Source organism: Toxotes jaculatrix, chromosome 21 (assembly GCF_017976425.1).
Source record: "Toxotes jaculatrix isolate fToxJac2 chromosome 21, fToxJac2.pri, whole genome shotgun sequence".
NCBI lineage: Eukaryota > Metazoa > Chordata > Actinopteri > Toxotidae > Toxotes > Toxotes jaculatrix.
In genome coordinates this window covers 17728964-17742659 of record NC_054414.1, presented here as the reverse complement: position 1 = coordinate 17742659, position 13696 = coordinate 17728964, and the positions used below count along the sequence as shown (strand labels likewise).

Genomic DNA, 13696 nt, shown 5'->3' with positions numbered 1-13696 from the left:
CCTTGAATATTTAAAGAATGGTTGTCAGATACCTGCCGAACAAGCCTAACGAGATTGATGGAAAGTACAATGGTATCAGCGAGACAGATGATTGGCTGGCACGGCACTGTGGCCCTTCTCACAAATGGAAATTTTTTTTTGGTCCGTTAAAACGTTTTTGGTGCATCATATGGTGCATCATATTGCGTAACAGGATGTAGATCTGAATGACACCCATCATGGGAAAGGCAGTAAAACGGTACATTTTGCAAACAGCAAAGTTTCACTTCCCTCTTGTCAACTGGAAATGGATCACAGCGTTTGTCTAAAGCGATGGGAATGTTCTTGTCTTAATAAGTCTCAGCTTTTTTTAATTTTAGAATGATCCATAACCTTTGGGCCTTGAATCTTAGTGAACCCAGTATCAATCAGCATTAGTATAATGGGTTATCAGTCACTGACTGAATCTCGAAGCCATACACGTCCAAGCCACAGCAGAGACACCACTGTGTTTGACAGATGAGATGGTGGCTTTGGATTACGAGCCGTTTTTCTTTCCTCCCACATTTTCCTCATTCCATCATTTTGATAGAGGCTGATTCGTGTTTCATCACTTCATAGAACTTTGTTCCACAGCCCAAACGGCTGATTTCTCTATGTTCTTGCAAACTACACAATCTTGGTAGTGTGAAGGGATCACCGTTTTAATCGGTAAATGTTCTGACATCTCACGTTTTCCCTATTGTCCACTTCACTTTCAATTGTGCCGCGTTGGCTTTTTATAAATGGCCATTGACCAGTCATAAATCTCACTCTCCCATTGCTGTTTAGTGGACTCGATACAATACATCCCTGTCCCGGGACATGTGCAGCGAGAGGGACATCCCGTCACAGGCGAGGGATGGATGTAATTAATCTGGCACAATATTGACTCCTCACTCGCAATCCCTCAGCCCCCAATATAGCCGTCCCCTCTTAATGTTTAATGTAACGATCGATCCACCCCCACGCTGTTACTGAAATGATATAATGAGCTCCCACCGCCCACTGGGGTATCCTGGATGCGAGGGAGGGGTGTGCACGAGCAGTGTTTCATTTGTTTGTTTGTCTATCTGGCCTGTGCTTGTGTTTGGAGCAGGCGAAATCTGCCCCATCAGAAGGAGATAACACACAGAAAGGCCGAGACACCTTGCCTGAAATTATCAGCGAACATGCCACATCCACAGGTCTTCCTCTTCTTCTTGCAAACCCCTCCCCTTCCCTTTCACCCCCTCTCGGTTTCTTGATCGCGATCTCGACCGTAATGCTTCACGGCACGTTTGACCCTCTCTTACCCCTCTCCTTCCCCTATCTGCCTTCATGTTGATTTATCTGTGCTTTATCTTTATCAAGTCATCTATCAACCCTCTTCCATCTCCTCCTCCTCCTCTCCTGGATCAGCGAGGATCGATACGACCATATGCTGGCTCTCAGCTCGCTCCACACACCTACTGGTCTGTGTCAGCAGGTTACTATAGGTCCACCTCCTCCACTCATGTCCAGCGTGTGTTTCGTGTGCTGATAAATGTGTGTGTGTTACATGAAAGTTATAAAAAAAAAAAAAAGAGGGCTTTGAGTTTGAATGTTGTCCAGGAAAGGATGACAAAAACAGATCTTAAAAGATCTTTCTGTTCTGTTACAACTTGGGTTGGATTTTCATAGCTTTGGCGATCATTCTGAAAAGTTATAACAACACTGCACTCAGCAAAGTAATCGCTAAGACAGAGCGACAACAAAGTCAGATAGGTTAAGAAACACAAGCAATTAGACAGGCAGGTTTCAGGGCAACGTATGTTTGAGAAGAACTAGTTCATGTAAGGTCTCCTCCAAACATGTCTGCAGGTAAGGTGAAAGGTCCTGTGGAGGAGCAACATGCAAGAAATTGTAAATAAGTAATTGCCTGAAGTGGCAATGCTTTTAAAACTGTTGCTTAAAAAACTTGCCAGAACCAAGCAGGCCAAAAACCGGACTAAGAACCGAGTTTCTACTGGAATCATCCTTCAACAGGCCAAATGCCCAAACTGAACTTCACCACTGCCATGTGTCCACAGCTGACACACTCCTTGTATCTTCTTATTAGTCGTTACTTCAAGTTTAACTGCTGTTATTTTTATGGCCTCGCCCCTTCTCTTTCACAGCATCTGTTCCTCTCTTTGGTCTCTGCTCGCTTTCGAAAGAGAAAACATTCCAGCTGCAGAGAGCACAGCCGCCCTCCCGGACTCAGCACACTACCACGGACATAGAAACGCACAGACACGCATATGAGCATCGCAGTGATGCACTAACACACACAAACTCTCTTTTCCTCAACACACACACACACACACCTCCCCTCACTCTTCTGTAATAAAACACACACTGCCGTCCATTCACAAAGCTATGCTGCTGACACTCGGGGCCGCGCTGCCTGGCTTAAATCCCCGCGGCCCCCTGGCTTTGACAGGGCTGTTCTGAATCAACACGGAGGAGTTCAGCTTTTACTTCCCGACTGGAAGCTGTTAAACGCCTATTACGCTACATGCCCGGCCTTTACATACCCATTTTTTAAACTGGATTTGATTGACTAAAGATGACTAAATAATGCTGTAAACTGGCTATAACCTGTGGATGAGAGCACTGTCTTTTCTGAGGTCCCACATGAAAACAAATTCAACTGAAACTTTGAGGTAACCAAATATGTGGCTGGTCTACACCAAAGAAAGGAAACGCAGACAGAAAACACGGATCTTCACCCGATAAAACAGGAGTTTCAGGCCTAAGATCTCGAGAAAAGTTGTAGTCAGATGAGGGCTGACAGAAAAACAGGCCTGTACCTCTCATAGGTGTTGTTAGTGGTGGAATAATGGTCCCCAATGTCATGAATGAATGTTCACTCCCCTTAACTCAATGTGCTGCCTCAGCCAGTCTTTCACAACCAACCCATTCATAAAACTGCAGGGCTTAAGTTTGCGTGTGCGTGCATGCGTGCGTGTGCGTGTGTGTGTGTGTGTGTGTAGATCAGGTCAAGTGTGTTTATGTGTGTGCAGGAGGAAGTGGACGAGAGGCCGTCAAATCATCTGCTCGAGTACGAGAAATCAACCATTTTACTCATAAGCAAAACAAAACACTGCAACAAACACACAGCTCATTGAAGAAGCCTCGCCTCCCCAGAGCGAGTAAGCGAGCTGTGTCCGTGCATATCTGGCAGGCACCTGGCTGTTTTTGCGCACTTTGTTGCATAGCAGCTGTATTTTGGAAAGTGGAGACATGGAGTTGCATGTTTCCCTTTTGGGGGAGAGGGGGAGCTGGGGGAGAGGGGGGAGGGAGGGGCTCGATTCACCCATCGCCCCATGCTCCAAATAGGGCCTGATTGGGCCAGTTCTGATCCAGAAAAACAACCCAAACAAGAGGAAGGCTGTGAATTCATGACAAAGCAGAACACACAGAGCCAGAGAGACACACTGCTGGGAGGGTCTGGTTCGAGCTGGGTTACTGGAACCTTTCCTTTCTCTTGTTTCTTTTCTTTTTTCCCCTCTTGCTTTTCCCTGTTTTCTTCTTTCTTTCCTTGTCTTACTTCCTTTTCTTTCTTTTTTCTTTCAAGTCAGTCAACAGAAGATTGAGGATTTTCCGGTTTTCTTTGTCATAAGATCTAATAAACTGAACATATTTTGGTTTTGAACTGTTGATCAGACTAAAAAAAAGGAATCTAAAGATGCAACTTTGGCCAAACTTTCACACACCAGACAATTAATGAAAAAATTGTATATTCTATACTAAAAAAAAAGTTAAACTACTTATTTTAATTATTAAAAATAGTAAATTATGATACTTATTTTTTTAACAAATTTTGAATCAGTAAATCCTCAAAAATGGTGAGAACCACATAATAAGAGACTGAAAAAGATCAAATGAAAAAAGAGGAAGAAGTTAATACAGTTGCATGCGTTCATATCACTCTCTTTTTCTTCTCTACTTCCTCAAGTCTCTCCCTTTTTATCTTGCTCTCTCTCCTTTGCTAAACTTGCTCTGTGAAAAGCTCTGTAACAGCATTGTATTGCCACAACTTCCTATATAATTACTGCAAGGCACAAAACTAAACAATCGTCCCACACAGCCCCAAAAACGCTGGATTAGTTCACATCTTGGAACACTCAATGTGTGTGTAGAGAGAGAGAGAGAGAGGTAGAGAGAAAAGCGAAAGGGGGGGAGGGGGTGTCCAGATTTTTAAATTCGACTTAGTTTGTACAGACACAGGAAGGGAGGGAGGGGTTTGGAGTATCCACTTGGACAGGAGGGGGGCGTCAGAGAGGGGGGATCTGTAGTACTGTAGGGCTTTTTTATGAATGAAGACCGAAGGAGAGAGCAGCCGAGGACTGAGAGAGTGAGAGAGAGGGGGGGAGGGAGAGGCACACTTCCTCTTACGCACGCAGGGAAGAAAATTTATGAATGGGTCACATCTCTCGAGCTGCTCCAAGTGTAAACAACATACTTGGACAAAGAAGAACGAGCTCTTAGCGCAGGCAGCGCCTCGCTACACGTTCCGACTGTGGCGTTTTAGCGTTTCTGACACAAAAAGCAAAGCAGTGACACGCTGAAGCTATTTTAATTAAGTATGTGCTTTCTAAATTTGACTGACACCTCCATGTGTTTCCTCCCCGCAGGCAGTAAACAGACAAAGGAATCGGTCCAACAGCCCAGCGTCAGTTGAGGGTAACCCCTGAAGGTGCTGTCGGCGCCGAAAACCAAACATTAATCCTCCCCTCCCCTTGATGAGCATGAGATAAATATCACATTTCTTCCACGAAGAGCCAATAACATTAGTTCAATGGAAGAAATATGGTGCTGTTATCAGCAATGGCTCAATTACCTTCAAACACACACACACACACACGCAGGTCAGCAAGTACATAAAAGTTGCATGTTTGCATAACCTTCTCTCAATGGCAGCCTGCAGACAGAGCGAGCTTGTTAGCTATGAACTAAGGGAGAATGGACCAGATGAGATAGATTTACCAGATGTGCAGGTATTGCACAATCCCTCCTTTGCCCCCTCCCCTTCCCTAATCTAGCATTCCAGCGTGTCCCACTGTTTTCGCGTCTCTTGTTTTGCTGTTTCACTGGCTTCCTCTTTCTGTCTCTCCGCTCTTTGTCAACACCACACCCATGCAGGTAACAACCTGACTCAGTAAACAACAATGTTTAATTTTACCAGGGCACCGTTTTCAATGCAGGCCTCAATTATATTACGGTCACCTGGGATTAGGGCTTTGCTTTATGCCTTTTTTTTATGTGCTAGAGTTTCCAAAACAGGTGAGTCACCTGTTTTTAAAAGTACGCCAGGCAGCGTGAATGCCTTTCGGCTGAGTATGAGAAAAGATAAGCCTTTTTATGCTTTTAACAGGCCACATATGATGATTATATTTTAGGTTTCTTGTCAGCTTTAATTTTCCATCAGTCAAAGCTGAATAGAGATGCTCCAACTACACTCTGTGGCTATTGACTACGACCAGCAGGGACTCTGTCTGTCAACGCGGGATTGTCTCTGCCATGTATAAGTGAGCTGCCCGTCAAACTGAAGCCCCCGTGACCCTGCAAATCACACCCGGGTCAACCGTTAGCAGAGCCCTGACAACTGATTGGCTGACAGGCCAGGAGGTTAAGTAGACATGACCTCTGCGTGCCCTGGGGTTCATCTGCACTTCCTCCTCCGCATTGTTGGCCAACAGACAGTGACAACGTTGCACAGGGCATGTGTCACAGAAGGGCTGACCAGTTGTGACTTCGAGTTGGTTAAATCACATGATGTTTACACACAAAAGACGCATGGGTTTCAAAGAGAGGAAGTGCTTTTGACTGGGACTGAAAGCTGTCACTTCTACTTTGGGGATGAGATTATTCCGGAGGTATTTCAAGTTCTCTTTAAGTTTCTAACCCCGTCAGTGTCATTGCTAAAGTTAGAGAAGCCTGCAGTGTGTTGAATGGGACAGAAAAAAAAAACTGTTTGTAGAGCGACACGTACTCCCACCCAGATCCTGAGTCGCCATTGTGAAGACACACAACAAAAAAGGGAAACTCATTCAAATAGCCGCTCAGTTGTGCGGCCCAGGAATTTGCTTTTCCATTTTACACCTTCCGATGTGCACAAAGGGTCAACTTTGTACCTGGGCCCTGAATAATTTTTTTTACTGGTTTCCTGGGCTGTACCCATTCAGCTTTTCAAAGGCATGCAAATGGATGACAGGAGCACATAATGCCAGCATCCAAATTCACGTCATGGCTGGCTCATTAGGCCCTCTGTTCCTCCATAGCTTTGTCTGCCAAAGAGATTACTGTACCATCAGCGAGTTACAGTATCCCCACATAAGCCTCTGGCGGTTTCACAGCCCAAATTTGTCTGCGTGTTTTGTCCTCACTCTTTCTCATGACATGCATAGTTTAGCTGGACATGCATGAGCAGGCCAACTGACCAAATCTGAAATATGGGTGAGACTGCCCACGCAGAGCTCTCTGTGTTACATGGATCAATATCTGACTAAAAAAACAGCAAAAAAAAAAAAAAAAGAAAGCGACACATAGTGTGACTCTTTTGGTGCATGTTTGACATGAACGTGGACACACACACAGACACACATTGACAGGACACAGAAGCAGAGAGTACTCACAGTTCTCAGAATGGAAATCAGGAACAAACTGTTCATCACTGTCAGGAACCTGAGCTGAAATTAGAAAGAGAAAGAGAAACCACAATTTTAATATTACGGTTATATTTTAGTCAAAATCTGACCTTCCTCTGTCTCTCCCTTTTTCCTCCTCATTCTGTCTTTTTCTCTTCCTTGAAATCTGAGTCAGAGCCAGGCTGGGCTTCATCCAGGCGACCTTCACTTCATGATTTTTGCAGCATGCCAGCACTTTGCTCCTCCATGGATCAATACACAAGAACGTGGAGCTCCTGAATGAATGGCACCACAGATGTTAACCTGCCAGACTGGTTTCATGCAGCTTTAACATCTTTTGGTAATTTCTTGGACCTTTGAATGAGAAATTTCAGGCATTGAAAAACAGACACGTTGACCACACTGACTGGTGCTTCAGTCTGAATGAGCACACAGTTGAAGCCCAGTCAGAGGATACGTAAAGTAATTCCCTAAACAGACTGTTCTGGCTAAACTAGCGAGGAAGTCTGTCAAGGCGTGTGACGAACCAGCAACTCCTTCACAAAAAGTTGTGGACTCTAAATCTGAAAGTAGTCTGGATTTCATCCGCTGCATGGGTGAGGAATCACTGTTATAGTTAAACAAGAAGCGGACAGAGAACAAGGAAGCAGGACTAGAAAGCAAGTGGAGGAGTGAGACAAAGGAAAGTTAAGGTTAAAGCACTTCTTAGATCTCATTGTCAAATGGCCTCTATCAGTGGTAAATTAATGTGTTTTCTATAGTTATAATCACAGAGCAAAGATCTGATAAGACGACTTTTCCTGTTCAGGAGTAGAAACTGGTCATACATCAACCTATATCGCACTGAGTCCAAGCCAGAGATGCTTAAATGTACGTGACTTAGAAATAATACACAGCCAGTTTACACTGATTTGTAAAAATAGACGAATCGATACAGTGGTATAGTGTGTGTGTGTGTGTGTGATATCTTGATTTGATCTATAATTATTGCTGTGGTGTACAGTTTCACTGGCCCTGATTAAGCACTCGCCCATAATGAAACTCATCTAGGATCCAACTGAAAAAGCAGAGTCAGTGATGCCAAGCCCAGGTGCAGCAGAGCTAGACACATGCTATTGTATGCCTCTTTTTTTTTTTTTTTTTTTTTTAGAATCCCAGCCCATTCACAATTGTCCTTTCGGAGCTTTGGACTTTGACTCACACAAATAGTTTAGAAAAGCCCAAACCATTTGACTGCCAACACCCTGCTAGGGGTGAGGAGGTCAGATTCAGATACTGCGGCATGAGCTCGCCGGCATTATTACCTTCGCTGAATTAATGACCTAAACAGACAGACAGACAGACAGACAGACAGAAAACTTTATTAATCCCCAAAGGGAAATTAGGTTGTTCCAGTAGACCGTGAAGAGTAGATAAAATAGGATAAAACAATATGAGATATACAAACAAGAACTCCAGTACTAAAAATATGTATAGATAAAAGTAGAGATAAATAGAAATAACAAGAAATAAAAATGAAAAATAAAAATCTAATACAATAGAAATAACGAGGTGTTAGAACATATGGTATATACATAGGAAGGTGCTGTGAGTAAGGTGCAGTGGAAGGATGGTGTTTAAGGCTAATGGTAGTGTAATGGGCTAATGGTAGTGTAAAAACGTAGAGCAGAACCAGGGCGAGCAACCTTTTAATCTAGCACTGCTCCAGCTCCACAGGTTCCCGGGGTTTCAAACATCTTTCCATTGCTTGGGAGTCACACTTGCGTCATAGTACAAGCTAACTGGAAGGGAAAAGTTGATGGCTATCATTAAATATCATGAACCTTATCACGGGCGTAATGGGCTACAAAATAAAATGGCACCACATTGCAGGTACTTTAGCAACATTCACACACGTGTCCAAAATGGACAAAAGAGACATTTTAAAAATAAAACAATTGAATATCCTTTTAGAATTATCTTTATTTTTTACTTTCAAAGTAGATGTCATGACTCTGCGACTGACTGTGGTTGTAATCTCACCCAACATTCAACCTCGCAGCCATCTCCTCCCTCTGCTCATCCACTACCACGGTTTCCAGACAACGATATAAAACACAGAGACCAAAGCTCAACAGCAGCAGACGCAGAGGACAAAAAGAGGAAATAAGAAATTCAAATCCACTTTCTTGTCGTCACACTCCTTCTTCCTGTGCAGAGGAAACCGGATGACGGCGTTTTGGAGCATGTTCAGATAAATGACATCGATTTCTTATATAACGCCACATCCTGTGGCTTACTATACCATAATAATATTACCCCCTTTTAACTTTTCAGCCTTTTAGCCTCAGGGGGGAGAAATAAAACTGCTGCATGAGACAGAGCAGGGGCCAATATTTAGTTGTGCAGATCCAACAATCATTTCCACTAGTTTCAACATGTCCGAAATGGAACATGCTGGATCTCATAAATCACAGGAGAAGAGAAACACGGATGATGACCATCGGACACTATCACAACCCTGGTGTGTGTATGTGTGTGTGTGTGTTCGTCTGTACACTTTCCTGTGTGTGCATGTGCGCTTGCATGTGTATCTGATTTGTTTCCAGGAACACCTCGTCAGAGGCTTTCAGATGCAAGTCAGCACAAGAAGGAAAGTGTGTTTATATGAGCACAGACGCATGTTCTCCCCGATGCTCCCAGGCACCTTGAATGACTTTTTTTTTTTCTCTCAGTGGGAGATCCTGGGAGGAGCTAAGCAGCCTCAGTCATATAAACCTAAAGGCCAAAATGAGACAAGATGTGACAAGTTCCTGAACTCTTGCCATTCAGTACTTCACCCTTTCTGTCTCTCTCTTGCTTCCGCTCTCCTTTGGCAACAAAAAAAAAGAAAAAAAAAAACTCCCTCCAGCTAACCAGCTTTTACAATCTTGGTGAATCCCTCACAACTGCAATCAGTCATGATAAGGTCTTTAATTAATGCAACAGGAAAGGAGAGGTCTTAGCCGGGGAAGCTGAAAACAAGCCAGTACTTAGGGTTAAATAACACTTTGATAAAGTTACACTTCCATCTTTCTGTCTTGCTTTTTTTTCTTTTCTGTTCCACTTTTTAAGTCAGTACATGACAAAATTTTTTATTTTTTTATTTTATTTTTTCCCTTTTTTTCCTGAGCTACATTTTCAGATACTCTTTATTTTATTTTCCAGCAGTTCAGATACTGCATCTGTGTGATTTCTGCTGTTACCAACGTACAATGGAGTGAAAGGAATGTGTGCTCACAACTATGAAAAATTGCGTTTTAAAAATTCATCAGCAGGCTCTTCTAGAAACGGCACCGCGGCTGCTCTGAGTAATCCAGAGAACACGGTGTCATCAGTTTCCATATGAACTATTTCTTTTGTAAAAAGTTGTTCTAATGAAAACTGATCACAGTGAATTCTGCGGATTATTCGGAGTAACCAGGACATTGTTCCAGAAAAGACACATTTCTAAATTTTTGTGAAAGCTCTGAGCACAAAACTACATTTTATTCACCTCCATTGTAGTGGGGCAGCAGCAGAAGTCTCAGAGACAGTGTGGCTGAATAAAACCCAAAACCCAAACTATCCGACTGAGCAAATTCCTCTAGAGGTAAGCGAGAAGAAGTTTTTTGGGGTGAAATAATCCTTAAAGGACGGACTTTATAGCTGAATCTTGCGAATACAAATAGGATCCAACTTTGAAGCGACACCCATTGTTGCAGTTTTATTGGCTCTGGCTCTTGTCTTTGTCTGCGTGAGACGCTGGTGTGAAGTGAACTTGCTGTTGTTTGTTTTTGACGCTGCATGATAAAAAGGTGAGAAAGCTAACATGCATACAGCATTGTTTGTCATAAAACAGTATTTGGCCCTGGGGAACAGGTTCTATTTACATGTCTAGTCTGATCTTAAAACAGATGAAACTGCTTCCACACTGTCACTGATTGCAACTGCCTCACTTCCCTAATTTGCTGATCTGCTGTATACTGGGCATGACTCAGTGCTGGGACCCATTGTACTGGTTTAAAGGTGACATAAGTGATTTCTCATTAGTAGAAATATCATGAAATTCCACTGTAGCCATAGCAACAGAGCACCACCCATACACTTCATATGCACTTCATTAAAATAACATTTACAAAGAATACACATCACTGCCATGAATTTAAGATTCCCCTCAGACAAGCTTTAAGACAAATAAGAAGTACTCCAGCACTAAGGCCTGGAATCATAATCTGTGTCTGATTTATAAGTATTTTCACAAATAAAGTTCAACTACCTGGTTACTGAAAATGCAAATGTTTTTCATTTCAAAAGTTTGACTCTGAGACACAAGATGTCTCCTATGTCACTGAATAGTAACGTAGGTGTGGAAGGTTAAAGCCACTGAGAGTGCTCAGTATATGTGCGTTGAAGGTTTTAACCTTCCACACCACATGTGTGAGTTACACACTGGACTAAAACTGGCGCCAAGCTATATCATAATATCACGACATTGCTTTTACACACACACACTTCACACTGAGATTTAAGGTGAGCACAGAGAAACTTTCCTTCTTCAGCAGGTGAACGTGAAAATAGCCTCGTAGCTGTGAACGTGCATCATCCTGCACAGTGAAGGTCAAACGAAACACAACGCATTTTTGAGCGTAAGGGGACTAAGGGGATTCATCAGGCTGATGTTCTTCACGTCAGAATATAAATGTCAGAAATGAGCGGCGTCTCCTTTTAAACCTCCACATCAAAGCAACCGACACAACAAAAATTCACACCTCCTGGTGCAATTCTCATTTTAGACCCTCGGTTCTGCCACTGTTGTGCTCCAGGTTAGCACCAAAAACAGCCATTATGACTCACAGCTTGTCTGGCCCCCCCACCCACCCTTGACATACAGTATAATTACTCTATTAGGGCTCATGTCATCATTGCACTTATTAAGTCTACAAGCTGACAATTGCCTCTGACTGGGCCTCATTTCATCGCTATGTGCCTTTGAGTGACACAGGCCAAATAGTCTGTTTGTTTGCACTGGCCGCTGGCTGGCAAGCACACTACATGCCAACATGGCCAAAATAGGACATGCTCAAAGCTAATAATGTCCCGTCTGTGTTCTCTCTGGCCTCTTTGGTTTTTTTTTTTCAGTGTTGTGTGGTTTATGAGCATCAGTGTGTTGCATCAGAAAGTTTGGGCTTCCCAAAAAAACACTCTACAAAGCAGCTAAAGTCAGATATCATCTTTTTCACAAGTCATTCTTTCCCCCCACCAACGCCAGAGGCGTATAACAGCAAATTGCATTAATGAAACGTCGTCGTAACACTGCTGGACTGACAGAAAACCTGGCAGCAATACTTTGTAGGTTTCTGTGTGTTCACCAATCCTTCCAGACCAAACACATCATCAAGCTTCATGACTGTCATAAATGGGGATCACAGAAAAGCACAAATTAAGAGGAAAATCAGCCTGCAGGCATGTCTCACCTTCTGTGAGCCATGTCTCTTGGAGCTGGCTTAAATCCTGGAAGAGGTCTGAAAAGAAGGAAGAGAAAAAAAGAGAGAATATTCAATCAACACACTGCAGAATGACAAGCTGACAGTTCAGCAGAGTATCGCTCACTAACATGCCGATGATATTTAAATACAGTGCCTCAGACTGAGGCTGACATTGCCTGGGGTTCCCAGACCATGATGTAAACATGCATCATGTAAAGAAGCTAGAGGCCAAAATTGTGAACTTCCACTACTTTACCTTCAGATTCCTGAGGGGGTAATTCTGTGTCCATGTATTTCCTTTTCGCTGCCATCAACAGTCTATTTAGGGGCCCATTTCCTTGCGACTTCTGCAAAACCCACAGATGTTAACAGATTAGAAGTGAGAAACAGACTCCAACGGGACATGTCCAACACATTAGTGTCCAAACAGAGTATGCCATGTTTACTGTGGCCTGGAAAAAACATAACTAAAGTGATGCAGGAGTTACCACTTGGACACAACTGGCAAAAATAACAAACATTAAGTAATAATAATTCTCATGCTGATATTTTTTTAATGGGTTACAAATGGGAGCCTACTGCAGCTATAGGTGAACATCGGGCTCCTCAGAAAACAACAGTTGTGGAGGAAAAACAAACGCGCTGTTTGCGTCTGAAGAAAGTGACCATTTGCCTCGCACCGACACGCTGCTCCACCGAAACAACCCGCACAAGAAACCCGCTGACAAACATTATTACATGCACAACTTGCTACGCTTTACTTTATGGAGATTTTGCGGTGGTTTTCCAGCGGGCTAAGAAAGTGTTTGCTATCGCGCACATACACACACATACACATACACAGCTGCTTCAGCAAAAAAAAGAAAAAAAAAAAAAAAACTCGTGCAGACACCGAGAGATAAATCCCCGGCAGCCGAGTCACTAAAAAACACGTAAAAATACAGGCACCGAAGTAACAGAAGAGTTCATCCATACGTACATTTGCTAAAGTGTAAGGCACTTGCTGGTCCAAATATCCATCCATCTTATAATCCATCCGTTAACCGTTTGTGGTCATTTAGGCTGAGTTGAGTGAGATCCACGCAGCCTGCAGGGAGAGAGGAGGGAGCGCTGCTTGTGAATGGAGCTGCGTGGAGGCTGCATGCATAATGAGCTCCATTCACAAAAAATGCCGAGGGGAAGTGATGGCAAGTGATTACCCAGCGGGCTGCTGCCCTCTTTACAAATCTCTTTTGTGTGTGTATGTATGCGTATGTGTGTGTGTGCGTGTGACAGACAGCTCGTCATATTACCTACAAGTTTCAGGTAAAGCTAGTTTTACACCTCAAGCAGCTGTTTCCCCACTTTTTTTTTTCTTTTTCCGCAGAATAACGCAGTTTGGTTCGGTCTCTGCGCTGTGAGCGGCGCTCACTGCTTTAAAAACATGTCCGACGGGTCATAAAGCGCGTATGAATGATGAGTGTTATTTAGCAGCCTGTTCTGTTCCTTGGGCTTTTTGCCACGTCTGCCCTCGTTGCCAGGCTCCACTTTCTTTAGGAA

General features: G+C 43.3%; 1 protein-coding gene across 1 annotated transcript in view; it reads right to left on the bottom strand.

Moving 5' to 3' along the window:
• Positions 1 to 13344, bottom strand: part of etv4 (ETS variant transcription factor 4) — a 28516-nt gene extending 15172 nt beyond the window's left edge. Inside the window, exons 1-4 of the mRNA XM_041066532.1 lie at positions 13137 to 13344; positions 12414 to 12504; positions 12146 to 12193; positions 6660 to 6713 (exon numbers count right to left, since the gene is read on the bottom strand). Of these exons, the coding sequence (XP_040922466.1) occupies positions 6660 to 6713; positions 12146 to 12193; positions 12414 to 12504; positions 13137 to 13193 (250 nt within the window). The 5' untranslated portion in view covers positions 13194 to 13344. The remainder of the gene's footprint in view (positions 1 to 6659; positions 6714 to 12145; positions 12194 to 12413; positions 12505 to 13136) is intronic.
• Positions 13345 to 13696: the final 352 nt, after the last annotated feature.